Source organism: Ranitomeya variabilis, chromosome 7 (assembly GCF_051348905.1).
Source record: "Ranitomeya variabilis isolate aRanVar5 chromosome 7, aRanVar5.hap1, whole genome shotgun sequence".
Classification (NCBI taxonomy): domain Eukaryota; kingdom Metazoa; phylum Chordata; class Amphibia; order Anura; family Dendrobatidae; genus Ranitomeya; species Ranitomeya variabilis.
Genome location: NC_135238.1, coordinates 137,965,544 through 137,978,952, shown reverse-complemented (window position 1 = coordinate 137,978,952; position 13,409 = coordinate 137,965,544). Strand labels below are relative to the sequence as shown.

The window sequence follows — 13,409 nt, the reverse complement described above, 5'->3', positions numbered from 1 at the left end:
GAAATAGGTAAAAAGGCAAGAGGGTGAATACTGTTACAAGCCACTGTAAGTGTATTAAAAATACCTCAAGGCTATGTGTACAGTCTTTTAGCTGAGTTTTTGGAGCAAAAACTCAAAGTTTTTGAGAAGGAATTGGAGAGTTTCTGTTCCAAACATTTAAAAAAAAAAAAAAACTTCCGAGTGACCACACCTTTATTGTATGTACATACAACATTTTTACAGGTGTATTCTGCCTAAAATAGCGCCACAAAACAAACAATGTACAGCAATGTCAAAACGACCTTGCTGTGCACGTGTTCCGTCTTATGTTACTTCTGTTAACCTCTTCAGGGTTCTGAAATTGTGCAGTGGTTAAAATAAGTAGCATGTTCATTCTTTGAGCGGCTTTGTTTGGAAATCTCCCTTGCCACATTATTGAAAGCATGAAGACACCAGTGGCAGAGTTGTCAGAAAACCAACTTAAAAGGTGTCGGCGAAGACTTTTCAAGAAAATGCCCAACACTGTTTTTCTGAATTGTTTTCACCTTATAAACTCGGCGATTCCATCACGTTTTTAAAGGCATCATATGCACATAGCTTAAGTGGTTTTGAAAAAGTTATTTTTTTTTTGTCCTACAAGGTGTTTTGCAGCCCTGTTGACACCCGAATGCAAAACTCTGTGACAGGTGACTTTAATTCCGTTTCTTTCCTGTTGTCTCATTCTTTCTAGATTTATGAATGTATTTTACCCCTATACCAATGCAGCCATAGGCATGTTATGTTTTTTTTAACAAAAAATGTGATAAGTTGTAGTCCTGAATTTATCCTATTCCTTAATAATTTATTTATGCATTTATTCACTGCAGATATAGTTCTGAACATTGTGCAAAGCTGGGGACAGACAAGTATGAAAAATCGTCAATGTTTCATCCAGAAAGCGTGTACAATTTTCATCCATGTGTCCATTTGTTTACAACTGTCTGACATTTGTTTTCATACATCGATTCAAAAATATACATGATCAAATACAGTTTCCAAGGTCAATAATGGAAATGTATACATAAAAATCTGATGATCCATATGACATTCAATTTTCCTTTTTTTATGAACCCAATACATTCAAGTGGGTGAGTCTTGTCCAAGATACAGAAGAGAATAGTGATATTTTTCACAATGAACCCAATATAAGGTGGAGATGGAGGTAGATTAGTGGGGAATGTGGACAACTTCTGTGGTTGTGCAAATGCAGGCACAACCCTGTTAAAAACTTGTAGCCTTCTTGTCTGTCAGCTGCTGCTCCTTTCATGAGCAATGATGGACAAAACATGGTAATATACCAAACACTAGAGAAGAGAATGAAGGACATGGATGCTGCTGGTAATGACCGTCTACAGAGAAGATGCAATTAAGGTTCATTAATGGGGAAGATATCTAGGCGACGCGTTACAATACCGAATTGGTATCTTCATCAGGCCAAATTAAGACACCAATTTGGTATCGAAACGCATAACCTGAATATCTTAGCAAAAAATTAACCTTAATTACCGGGTATATCTGTTTTTTAATGGCTATTATCAGCAGCAAACTCTCTATTTTCTTCTATATTGTTACAAAAGAGAATAGTGCATGCTTTTTTTTTTTTTACTGTGTGGAAAAAAGCGTTCATCTAAACAGCCCTATTGAATGACATTGATCAGACTTTTACTTGAAAAGCACACATTCGTATTATGCATTAGTCTGAATGAGCCCAAATTCACCAATTTCATCCTTTGCACTGGCATCCACTTTAGTTGTGTAACTTATGATAAATTTGGGTGGGTGTGACCACGACCTGTCCTGCCTATACTACACCCATATTGGCTTACCTGGCAGGAACTGGCAAGTTGCACGAAACTATTGCTACTTATTAAGGGGTTTACACCAGATTTCTGGCATAAGCACCTTAATGAATTGCTCCCCATGGAGTTTTGTCTGGTAAGCAATAAAGGGGAGCTCTGCAGTCCCTCCCAATCGCCCCGTTTCTATGAATGTAAATAGACATAACTAGATACAAAAATAAAATGAGCAAATGCCCTCAGTAAATAAATAGCAATTGTGCACGATAGTAAAATGGGGGTACGTAAGGTAACATAATTTTGATTAAAAAAAAACAAAACTACAAGCTATCCCACAATGTTATGGTGACCCCCTATTCTGGACGGTCCTTACAGCTAGTATTAAAACGTTACCATAGAATTTATGTCAAATAACGTAAATGTGAATAATGGCTGAGCAGGACCGGGACCCTGATTAATGGACAACCAGCAATGGGAAGCCATGTTGTATGAATAGCATCTTATATTCCAGTTCTTCTCATTAGGATTTTAGAAATGTAAATAGCAAAATGAAAAAACAAATTGGTATTGCTATTTTTTCAATTGCTTAAACTAACAACATATAAAAATATGTATCCCAAACAGTGAATGCCCCCGCAAAAAAAATAACACCAGAATTGGAATCCATTAGTTGCCGCATTTCCCCAAAAAAAGTGTAAAAAAAAAAAAGCGTTCACAACATTGTATTACGCCAAAATGGTGGCAATAATAATATAAGCTCTGCCCACAAACAAGCCCTCAAACTGCTTTATCGACACATTTTTTTTAAAAAATTGGATCTTAAAAAAAAAATAGCGTCACAAGCAAAACTTCAATTTTTTCCTTTTTTTTTGTTTTTAATAAAGCTGTGAATTTTTTTTCACCCCTAATATATTCATAAACATTTTAAGTTTATGTTCATATGACATCTTTAAGACATGGAGATGGTTTTCCTAGGCAAAGTTGCTTCAGAAGAGAACAGAAGTCTTTCCCGAAGCAGCTTTGCTGGGGGTTAGGACAGTTGCTAGCAAAAGCCGCCAGAAAAATATGCATGCCATTTCTTTTAACTGCTGTATGATTTCTGAACCCTGAAGCGGATAAAGGAAGCGACATCAGATGACATATCCGTAGCAATGTCATTTTTATGCATTATTTTTTGTTCCCTTTTTTTAGGCGAGTTCCCGGCGGATTATGTCTGAAAAAACATCAAACGCCATAATAATACTGACCTGTGCAATGATTTTGCCAGGTATTAGCCATCACACAGTGAACACCGTAAGAACAAAAAAACATTTCACCACAATTGGAACGTTCTCCCTGCTTTTCAGAAAAAGATATAGTAAAATAAATAGTGTCATTCATAAAAATACCTTGTCCCACAAAAGAAAACAAGCCCTTATACATCTAGGTCACCTGAAAAATATAAACGTTATGGCTCTTGGAAGAAGTGGAGGTAAAAAGGAAAGCTGAAGAATTGAAAGTCACTGGGTCCTTAACCAGTTCCTCACCAGGCACATTTTCAGGTTTTATTGTATATGTGATTTTACAACGGCGCTGAAAAAAGAAAAATTCTCATTTGGATATTCAGATAATATTTGCCTCTTTTTTGCGACATATGGCGCTTAGTACATTATTTTATATACATTTCATTTTTTGTTGATAGAGGAAAAATGTAAGAAAAATAGGAAATACGTGTTTCACGTTTTTTTATTTTTATTATGGCCACAAAGGACTGGTAAGAACATTTTAAATTGTGTTCCCCTTTTTGTACTATAAGGACTGCAACCTGTAAGTAGCATTTGTAAAGCGAAGAACTGAAAGGCAGATTTCACCAGGAATATAAGGAAATATCTGAAAACCTGAGAACTCACAGCAGCCATAAAAGAAAAAACAAAGTCTCATAAAAACAGGTTTTCTTTTAAGACAAAGCAGAGAATGGATTAAAGAGGATAAGAAAGTAAAAAGGAAATACATACATGTCTCCTTCCTACTGGATCTAGTCCTGGCTTTGAGATTCCAATGTAATGGAAACCTTAAACAAAGAGCTGTGGACTGAATAAATTCTGTCAGCTGCTCCAAACATGGCAGTTAGCAGGATGCAAATACTGAGTTATTGAGGGGAGCAGCTGTCAAACGTATGGGGCCACCTATCTTCCAGGAAGACCAAAAGTTGTGTGAAAAGTGTTTACCCCCTTCCTGATTTCCTATTCTTTTGCATGTTTATCAAACTTGAATGTTTTAGATCAAACAAATTTAAATAAATATTAGGCAAAGATAACACAAGTAAACACAAAATGCTGTTTTTAAATGAGAGCATTATTAAGGGGAAAAGAAATCCAAACCTACAGGGCCCTGTGTGAAAAAGTGATTGCCTCCTAAAACTAAAAACTGGCTGGGTCGCCCTTAGCAGCCACAAACACAGTCAGTCACTTGCGAGAATTGGCAATGAGTCTTTTATAACACTCTAGAGGAATTTTGGCCCTCTGATCTTTGCAAAATTGTTGTAATTCAGCCACATTGGAGGGTTTCCGAGCATGAACCGCCTTTCTAAGGTCATACCACAGCATCTCAATAGTATTTAAGTCAGAACTTTGACTAGGCCACTGCAAAGTCTTAACTTTTCTTAAGCCATTCAGAGGTGGACTTGCTGGTACGTTTTGGATCATTCTCCTGCTGCATAACCCAAGTGCGCTTCAGCTTGAGCTCACAAACAGATGGCCGGACATTCTCCTTCAGAATTTTTTGGTAGACAGTAGTATTCATGGTTACACTTCCCACAGCAAGTCTTTCAGGTTCTAAAGCAGCAAAATAGTCCCAGACTATCACCACCATATTTTACTGTTGCCATGATGTTCCTTTTCTGAAATGCTGTGTTACTTCTACGCCAGATGTAATGGGACATACACCTTCCAAAAAGTTCAACTTTTGTCTCGTCAGTCCACAGAGTAGTCTCCCAAAAGTCTTGGGGATCATCAAGAGATTTTCTAGAAAAACCGAGACAAGCCTTTATGTTGTTATTACTCAGTAGTGGTTTCTGTCTTGGAACTCTGCCATGCAGGCCATTTTTGCCCAGCCTCTCTCTTATGGTGAAGTCATGAACACTGACCTAAACTGAGGCAAATGAGGCCTGCAGTTCTTTGGATGTTGTTGTGGGGTTTTTTGTGACCTCTTGGATGAGTTGTCGTCGTGCTCTTGAGGTAATTTTGGTCAGCCGGCCACTCCTGGGAAGGTTCACCACTGTTCAATGTTTTCACCATTTGTAGAAAATGGCTCTCACTGGAGTCCCAAAGCTTTAGAAATGGCTTTATAACCTTTTCCAGGCTGACAGATCTCAATTACTGTTTCTCGATTTTCCTGAATTTCTTTTGATCAGAGCATGATGTCTAGCTTTTGAGGATCTTTTGGTCTACTTCACTTTGTCAGGCAGGTCCTATTTAAGTGATTTCTTGATTGAGAACAAGTGTGGCAGTAATACGGCCTGGGTGTGGCTAGGGAATTTGAACTTCCCAAAGATGTGATAAACCAGTGTTAAAACATAAATTAAGGAAGGTGCAATCACTTCTTCACATAGGGCCCTGTAAGTTTGGATTTATTTTCCCCTTAGGGTACCGTCTCACAGTGGCACTTTTGTCGCTACGATGGCACGATCCGTGATGTTCCAGCGATATCCATACGATATCGCTGTGTCTGACACGCAGCAGCGATCAGGGACCCTGCTGAGAATCGTTCGTCGTAGCAGATCGTTTGGAACTTTATTTCGTCGCTGGATCTCCCGCTGTCATCGCTGGATCGGTGTGTGTGACACCGATCCAGCGATGCGTTCGCTTGTAACCAGGGTAAACATCGGGTTACTAAGCGCAGGGCCGAGCTTAGTAACCCAATGTTCACCCTGGTTACCATTGTAAATGTAAAAAAAACCAAACCGTACATACTCACATTCCGGTGTCCGTCAGGTCCCTCGCCGTCTGCTTCCCGCACTGACTGAGTGCCGGCCGTAAAGTGAAAGCAGAGCACAGCGGTGACGTCACCGCTGTGCTCTGTACTGCCTTACGGCCGGGAGTCAGTCAGAGCGGGAAGCAGACGGCGAGGGACCTGACGGACACCGGAATGTGAGTATGTACGGTTTTTTTTTTTCTTACATTTACGATGGTAACCAGGGTAAACATCGGGTTACTAAGCTCGGCCCTGCGCGTAGTAACCCGATGTTTACCCTGGTTACCCGGGGACTTCGGCATCGTTGGTCGCTGGAGAGCTGTCTGTGTGACAGCTCCCCAGCGACCACACAACGACTTACCAACGATCACGGCCAGGTCGTATCGCTGGTCGTGATCGTTGGTAAATCGTTTTGTGTAACGGTACCCTTAGAATAAAGACCTTCATTTAAAAAATGCATTTTGTGTTTACCTGTGTTATCTTTCTCTAGTATTTAAATTTGTTTGGTGATCTGAAGCATTTAAGTGTGACAAACATGCAAAAGAAAAAAAAAAAGGAAATCAGGAGGGGGGCAAATACTTTTTCACACAACTGTATGTCTGGGCAGGTGAAAGTCCAACATTGATGGCAATGAGAAGTGTGTATATATATATGATGAACTTGCCCTGATAAAACTGACATTTGCTGAACGTGCCTTGGGTTTACACCATCAGTAATACAGACAGCCAGAGCACAGATGTCAGGCACCAGAAGTATATGTAATAAACCATTTAATAAGATTAGAAGTAGTTTGTACACACAATTTTGGATGTTTGGTGTGCCTCAAGATAGAAGTTGCTTCAAAACAAGCACAGATGAAAAGTCAAAATCCTAAAGTGCTCTGACACTGGTCCTACAAAGAGCAAAGCAATAATCAGCTTCATTTCCTGATATAATTCAGTGAGCGGAACACAGATCTTAACAGTTTGCTGGATAACAGTTTAGCAGATGGATGGCTCTTCTATGGCTTGTGCGCCTTCAGTCACGGCCTTTACACACTTGGCCATAGTCTGTGATGCACGGGTAATGGGATCTGCAGAACAAGACAGAGCCAACAATGAGGCCTGAATACAGCTATACAAGACGTTTTCTAGTTCGCACTAGGATGAGCGAATAGCTTTAGATAACTCCTTATCCGAATAGCAGCATCAGGAACCCGGATACCTGGAGCGCTCCCAATAATCAGCTGTTCGGCTCCTCAGCTGCATGAGTCGCAGCTGTGTGACAGTCACAACACATACACGGAAAGCCTGTTTGTTGTGACTGTCACACAGCCGCGACACATGCAGCTGCGGCTCGGAACAGCTGATTATCGGGAGCGCTCCAGGTTATCCGGGTTCCCGATGGAGCTATTCGGGAAGCGCTATAGCTATTCGCTCATCCCTAGTTAGCACCATTCCAAAATAACAAAATCTTTGACAACCCCGGTTACAGTTTGTAATACAGTATTGATCAGTTTTATAACCAATTTGTAAATCTATTTCATTTCAACAGTAAATAAAAGGGGTTTTTGGCCTGAGAAGAAAAGTCTCCTGCCACCCTATGTGATAGCAGACGGCCAACTTGTGGAAGTGAGCAATGCAAAAACTATCACGATTTCCCAGCACTTACCTTGTCAGCAGTCACGAGTCGTAAGTCATTGAGAAAAACAAAAGAGACTCTAGCCGGCACGTGACTAGAGTTGAACAAATATGTTAGGAAACGGTCGCCGAATCTGTTTTTGCCATATTGGTACTATATTCGTGCCGAATTTTTTGTTTGATGATCGGTTCTGAACATGTTTGTTCATTCTTACTCCCATTGACTCCAATGATGTTCAGCAAATATTGCAAAAATAATATTCGCCACCGATCATAATCGGGACAGAATTTTGAAAAATTCGCTCAACTCTACACGTGACCACAACCATGAAAACCACATACTTGTATTGTAGTCTAATGACAAAAAAAAAAGTCAGCGAGTCATGACAGTGTGCACATCACACACTGGCACAATTGACAGCCTGCAGTCACTAATCACAGCCTGAAAAATTCCCTCAAAGTATGTGTACATGGTGTCTTAATAGGCCGGCAAACTTACTGAGGTTTTCTTAGGCAAATATAATATTAGAAAAAGACAGCATTTTTTTCCTAAAGCAGCTTTATTAGGAAATTTGCCATTGTTATTGCAGTGGTTCTGCTGCCGGCATCTTTTTTTGTATACTTTACACTATAACTAGCGAGTGACTTCCTAGCAGAATCAGTCTGTCGGATGAGCATGTAACTTCAGTTAACTATTTCACAGTTCTCAAACTCTGAAGTGGTTAAAAGAAGCAGAACAAGACTGATCGGAGTCTCATGGCCAAGTTTTTGTACAAGAAACTGAGGTTTGGAGGAGGATCTGGAGTGTTTCAGCTCAATTTCACCTGCAGAAACACAGCAAAAACACCCAGTGTGCACACCCCCCTAAGGTATTCTTAGTACATATTAGTTTATTGCCTATGTGTTTTTATTATTTGTGACATCATTTCATATTTGCACTGTTATGCTAACAATTTATACTCCCAAGGGTATTAACATTTTCAACACAGCTGGGCTTGCCTATTTCACTACACATTTGTGAGTAGCCCCAACACAATCTGCAGCAACTGGGGTTTGTTACAGATTTTGACTTTCCATTGCAGCACACAGGAACTGACCTGCTGCAGATCTCATCCACTTTCATCTTACCTTATTCCACTACAAGCTTTACATCCAAAAATCTAGATGGAAAATCAGTAGCGATTCTGCGCTAATGAACAGTCATCATTATTTCGGCTGTGCTGGCTCACACCAGTTCTATTCTGGTCCCAGTACACAGCACCAGTGAATAATGAACCTTTGCTGATCTGTAACACAAGCCTATTTATTGACGAATATATATTTATATAGTGACCATTCTATTTGATGCTAGAAGACAATTAATCCCTGACTTACCTGTCATATAGAAATCTTTAATTGACAACTGAGGAGCAACCAATGGGTCAGCGAGGAGCTGCTGGGTCGCAAGCTGAAATCCAAAGAAAAACCATTACTTGAGATCTGGGATTTCCAGGCGACTTTCTGGCCAGCGTGCCATTCTGAGTACCTGTGAGAGCTCTGCGGCCTGCTTGAAATAATTTGCTTCTTCCACATCATCGTATCGCACCAGGTTAGGAGACACTTCATGTAGTCTGTTCCTTACAGCATCGAGGTTGTCATATGGGAGTGTCACGCCTGCCAACTGTAAGACGGAAAAATGTCAGATAAATGTAAGATTAGTGATCAGACAGTTTCTTCAGCGTTTCATAACTCCGTGCTGGACCATTCCTCCAAAATATTTATTAACCCATTTGAGACTAGTGATGTGTCGTTCGCGAACGAGCCGACACAAAGAGCCGGCTCCCTGCTGTGAACGATGGGAGCCGGCACGCCAGTGAGAGCCACTAAATTTCCTGAATGGCTCTCACTGGGCGTAAAATCCCAGACTTCGGCATGTGTAACTCCGCCCACCTAAGCAAAACCCCGCCCATTCTTCAATTTAATTTGCTCTAAGAAGTGGGCGGAGTTTCTGCGGTAGGTGGGCGGAGTTTCGGACGCCTGAACAGCTATTCAATAGGGATCCATTTAGGATCCAAAAAGAGCCGGCTCTTTTTTGGTGAGCGGAGCCATGAGAGCCGGATCACCAAAAAGAGCTGGACTGCCCATCACTGTTTGAGACTGGCCATTTTTCCATTTTTTTAACTCTTTCCCACAGGCACATTACAGGATTTTCCTACACCTGTCTCATGTATAAGCTACACTGATAAAACAGGTATAGTGGACAGGCATTTGTTACAGCAACATTGCCCATTAGCCTCTAGGGAAGCATGTGATTTCATCATAGTACCTCGGACAGGGCCCGGATGATTTTCCAGTCTTCTCTTGCCATTCCAGGTGGACTGACTGCAACCAATGTTTTCTGCGCTCTGCCTTCTGTATTGACATAAGTACCAGACTTTTCTGTATAAGCAGCTCCGGGTAGTATGACATCTGCCATAGGAGCCCCTACATCTCCATGATGACCTTGGTAATTGGAGTAGAATATAACATAGAAGGAATAATAATCTTATTAGAAAAGATCATATTTAACTTAAGAGTGTATAGTGGTTCAGAAACCTCCTCAGGCTCCAACAAAGCCAGTGTAATACAATGAATACTAGACAGGGAGGGAGGAGGATGCAGCTGCAATATCTGTAACTTTGCATGTGAGAATGTGTGCGGTGACACAGAGGTCTCAGTTGCAGACTGCATACACAGTATATATAGACTGGACGCAGGGAATATAGTACAAGCCTCAGTGACTCACCTTGGTAGATAATGAAGCAACCTTTCGGCAAGTCCTGACGAGTGATGCATCCAGCATCTGCACCAAGCAGGAAGAGAACTTTTGGAGGATTTTTGCGTATTGTGTCCACCCCCGGTTTATAGCCCAGATCTAGCGCAGCAACTTGGCTGGCAACTCTGGTGAGACATTGAAAGACTGAACATATTGGTCTCTGTCCCAAACTGGGGTCCAATATCTTATCTACACATCAGGATGCAGTTTAACGTTCACTTTGAGAGGACTCAAACTAAGAGCATGTGGTGCTTGATATTTGGGATATGGACAGAATAATCCATAGTGCAAATACTGTTCCTGGCCAGATACCGACCAAACCACTCTCATGGCCCACTGTGATAAAACATCAATATGCTCATGCTGGGCCTACAATTGGAAAGCCAAGACTACAAACTAAAAACTAGGAATACACATGTGTGAATGTACAGGACAATCGCCAAAAAAACAGGAGTTTCCTATAGCAATACTTCAATGCTACTAATGGGCTGTCTGGTGAAAATAAGTCATCACCTATCTGCAGGAAAGGTGATAACTTAGGCCTCTTTCACATTTCCGTCGGTACGGGGCCCATCGCAAACCGTCGGCCCGACGGACGTTGTGCACAATGTGGGCAGCAGATGCAGTTTTACGACGCATCCGCTGCCCATTATGAGTTCCGGGGAGGAGGGGGCAGAGTTTAGGCCGCGCATGCGCGGTCGGAAATGGCAGATTCGACACACGGAAAAAACGTTCCCTTGAACGTTATTTCGTCACGACGGGCCGCAAAATCACGACGCATCCATTGCACGACTGATGCGACGTGTGCCCAATCGTCGTAATCCGTCGTCAATAAAAGTGAATGGCAAAAAAACGCATCCTGCAGGCACATTTGCAGGATCCGTTTTTTTGCCAAAACGACGGATGGCAAAAAACGGAAATGTGAAAGAGGCCTTACTGTTTGGTGGGAGTCCGACACCTGAGACCAGCACTAATCGGGAAAGCTGTATCACTATTAAAAATTGGAGCAGCACGCTCTATGGGGCTGCTGGCAAAGCCTAGCACAGCGGTCAGCAGTCCCCAAGGGAATGAAGAGAATGGTGGTCGGGGTGCATGAGCACTGTTCCTCTATTCTAAGGGGTAAAAAAGGTTCCCCATTCTGTCGATCAGTGCATGTCCCAGAGGTGAGACCCCGGTGATAAAGGGGTTGTCTGGTGAAAACATGTTAAGTCTGAACTGTGAGCAACAAGTTACAATTGATGTAGCCAAAACCCTAATACAAGCAAGTCATATGTACACCTACATCGACCGGCAATATGAGGAACGGTTAAGGTTTTCCCTACTAAACTGTCCATATAGCCAATTTATATGCTAAATGGCACTGAAAAGTAACTACACATTTGTCATATATAGGTACATTCTGGAGCCCTCCGATTCCCTTACACAACCTCCTCATGCATCCAAGATGGCTCGTGCAGTGGCGAATGGATTAGTGGCAAGTGTGACCCAAACCACCACAGCACAGGAATGGCAGGGGAGGCTCAAGACTTACCACTGCTCCATACGCAACTGCTGTGTCCATCTTAGATTCAGATAGACCGGAACATCATTCTCAATGAACAACACAATGGAAGGCAAACAGAGGCATCAGGTAGAGTGACCATACATAAACACAGGCACCAGGTAGCGCCCACACATGACAGAGGCACCAGGTAGAGTAACCATACATGTCAGGAGGCATCAGGTAGAGTGACAATACATGACAGAGGCACCAGGTAGAGTAACCATACATGTCAGGAGGCATCACATAGAGTGACCATACATGTCAGGAGGAATCAGGTAGAGTGACATACATGACAGAGGCACCAGGTAGAGTAACCATACATGTCAGGAGGCATCAGGTAGAGTGACCATACATGTCAGGAGGCATCAGGTAGAGGGACCATACATGACAGATGCACCAGGTAGAGTGACCATATGTGTCAGGAGGCATCAGGTAGAGTGACCATACATGTCAGGAGGCATCAGGTAGAGTGACCATACATGTCAGGAGGCATCAGGTAGAGTGACCATACGTGTCAGGAGGCATCAGGTAGAGTGACCATACATGTCAGGAGGCACCAGGTAGAGTAACCATACATGACAGAGGCACAAGGTAGTGACCATACATGTCAGGAAGCATCAGGTAGAGTGACCATATATGTCAGGAAGCATCAGGAAGAGTGACCATACATGTCAGGAAGCATCAGGTAGAGTGACCATACATGTCAGGAAGCATCAGGAAGAGTGACCATACATGTCAGGAAGCATCAGGTAGAGTGACCATACATGTCAGGAAGCATCAGGTAGAGTGACCATACATGTCAGGAAGCATCAGGAAGAGTGACCATACATGTCAGGAAGCATCAGGAAGAGTGACCATACAGTCATATGAAAAAGTTTGGGCACCCCTATTAATCTTAAGCTTAATGTTTTATAAAAATGTTTTTTTTTGCAACAGCTATTTCAGTTTCATATATCTAATAACTGTTGGACACAGTAATGTTTCTGCCTTGAAATGAGGTTTATTGTACTAACAGAAAATGTGCAATCTGCATTCAAACAAAATTTGACAGGTGCATAAGTATGGGCACCCTTATCATTTTCTTGTTTTAAATACTCCTAACTACTTTTTACTGACTTACTAAAGCACTTTTTTGGGTTTTGTAACCTCATTGAGCTTTGAACTTCATAGCTAGGTGTATGCAATCATGAGAAAAGCTACTTAAAGTGGCCACTTGCAAGTTGTTCTCCTGTTTGAATCTCCTCCGAAGAGTGGCATCATGGGCTCCTCAAAACAACTCTCAAATGATCTGAAAGCAAAGATTATTCAACATAGTTGTTCAGGGGAAGGATACAAAAAGCTGTCTAAGAGATTTAACCTGTCAATTTCCACTGTGAGGAACATAGTAAGGAAATGGAAGAACACAGGTACAGTTCTTGTTAAGGCCAGAAGTGGCAAGCCAAGAAAAACATAAGAAAGGCAGAGAAGAAGAATGGTGAGATCAGTCAAGGACAATCCTCAGGCCACCTCCAGAGATCTGCAGCATCAACTTGCTGCAGATGGTGTCACTGTGCATCGGTCAACTATACAACGCACTTTGCACAAGGAGAAGCTGTATGGGAGAGTGATGCGAAAGAAGCCGTTTCTGCAAGCATGCCACAAACAGTCAGCTGAGGTATGCAAAAGCACATGTGGAGAAGCCAATTTCT

At 41.9% G+C, this 13,409-nt stretch overlaps 1 protein-coding gene across 1 annotated transcript in view; it reads right to left on the bottom strand.

Annotated features, from left to right (window-relative positions):
• Nucleotides 1-3,521: 3,521 nt before the first annotated feature.
• The window catches only part of NDUFS1 (NADH:ubiquinone oxidoreductase core subunit S1), a 30,205-nt gene continuing 20,317 nt past the window's right edge, over nt 3,522-13,409 (bottom strand). The window contains exons 15-20 of the mRNA XM_077275756.1: nt 10,149-10,303; nt 9,690-9,865; nt 8,910-9,044; nt 8,759-8,831; nt 6,192-6,837; nt 3,522-4,174 (exon numbers count right to left, since the gene is read on the bottom strand). Of these exons, the coding sequence (XP_077131871.1) occupies nt 6,746-6,837; nt 8,759-8,831; nt 8,910-9,044; nt 9,690-9,865; nt 10,149-10,303 (631 nt within the window). The 3' untranslated portion in view covers nt 3,522-4,174; nt 6,192-6,745. The remainder of the gene's footprint in view (nt 4,175-6,191; nt 6,838-8,758; nt 8,832-8,909; nt 9,045-9,689; nt 9,866-10,148; nt 10,304-13,409) is intronic.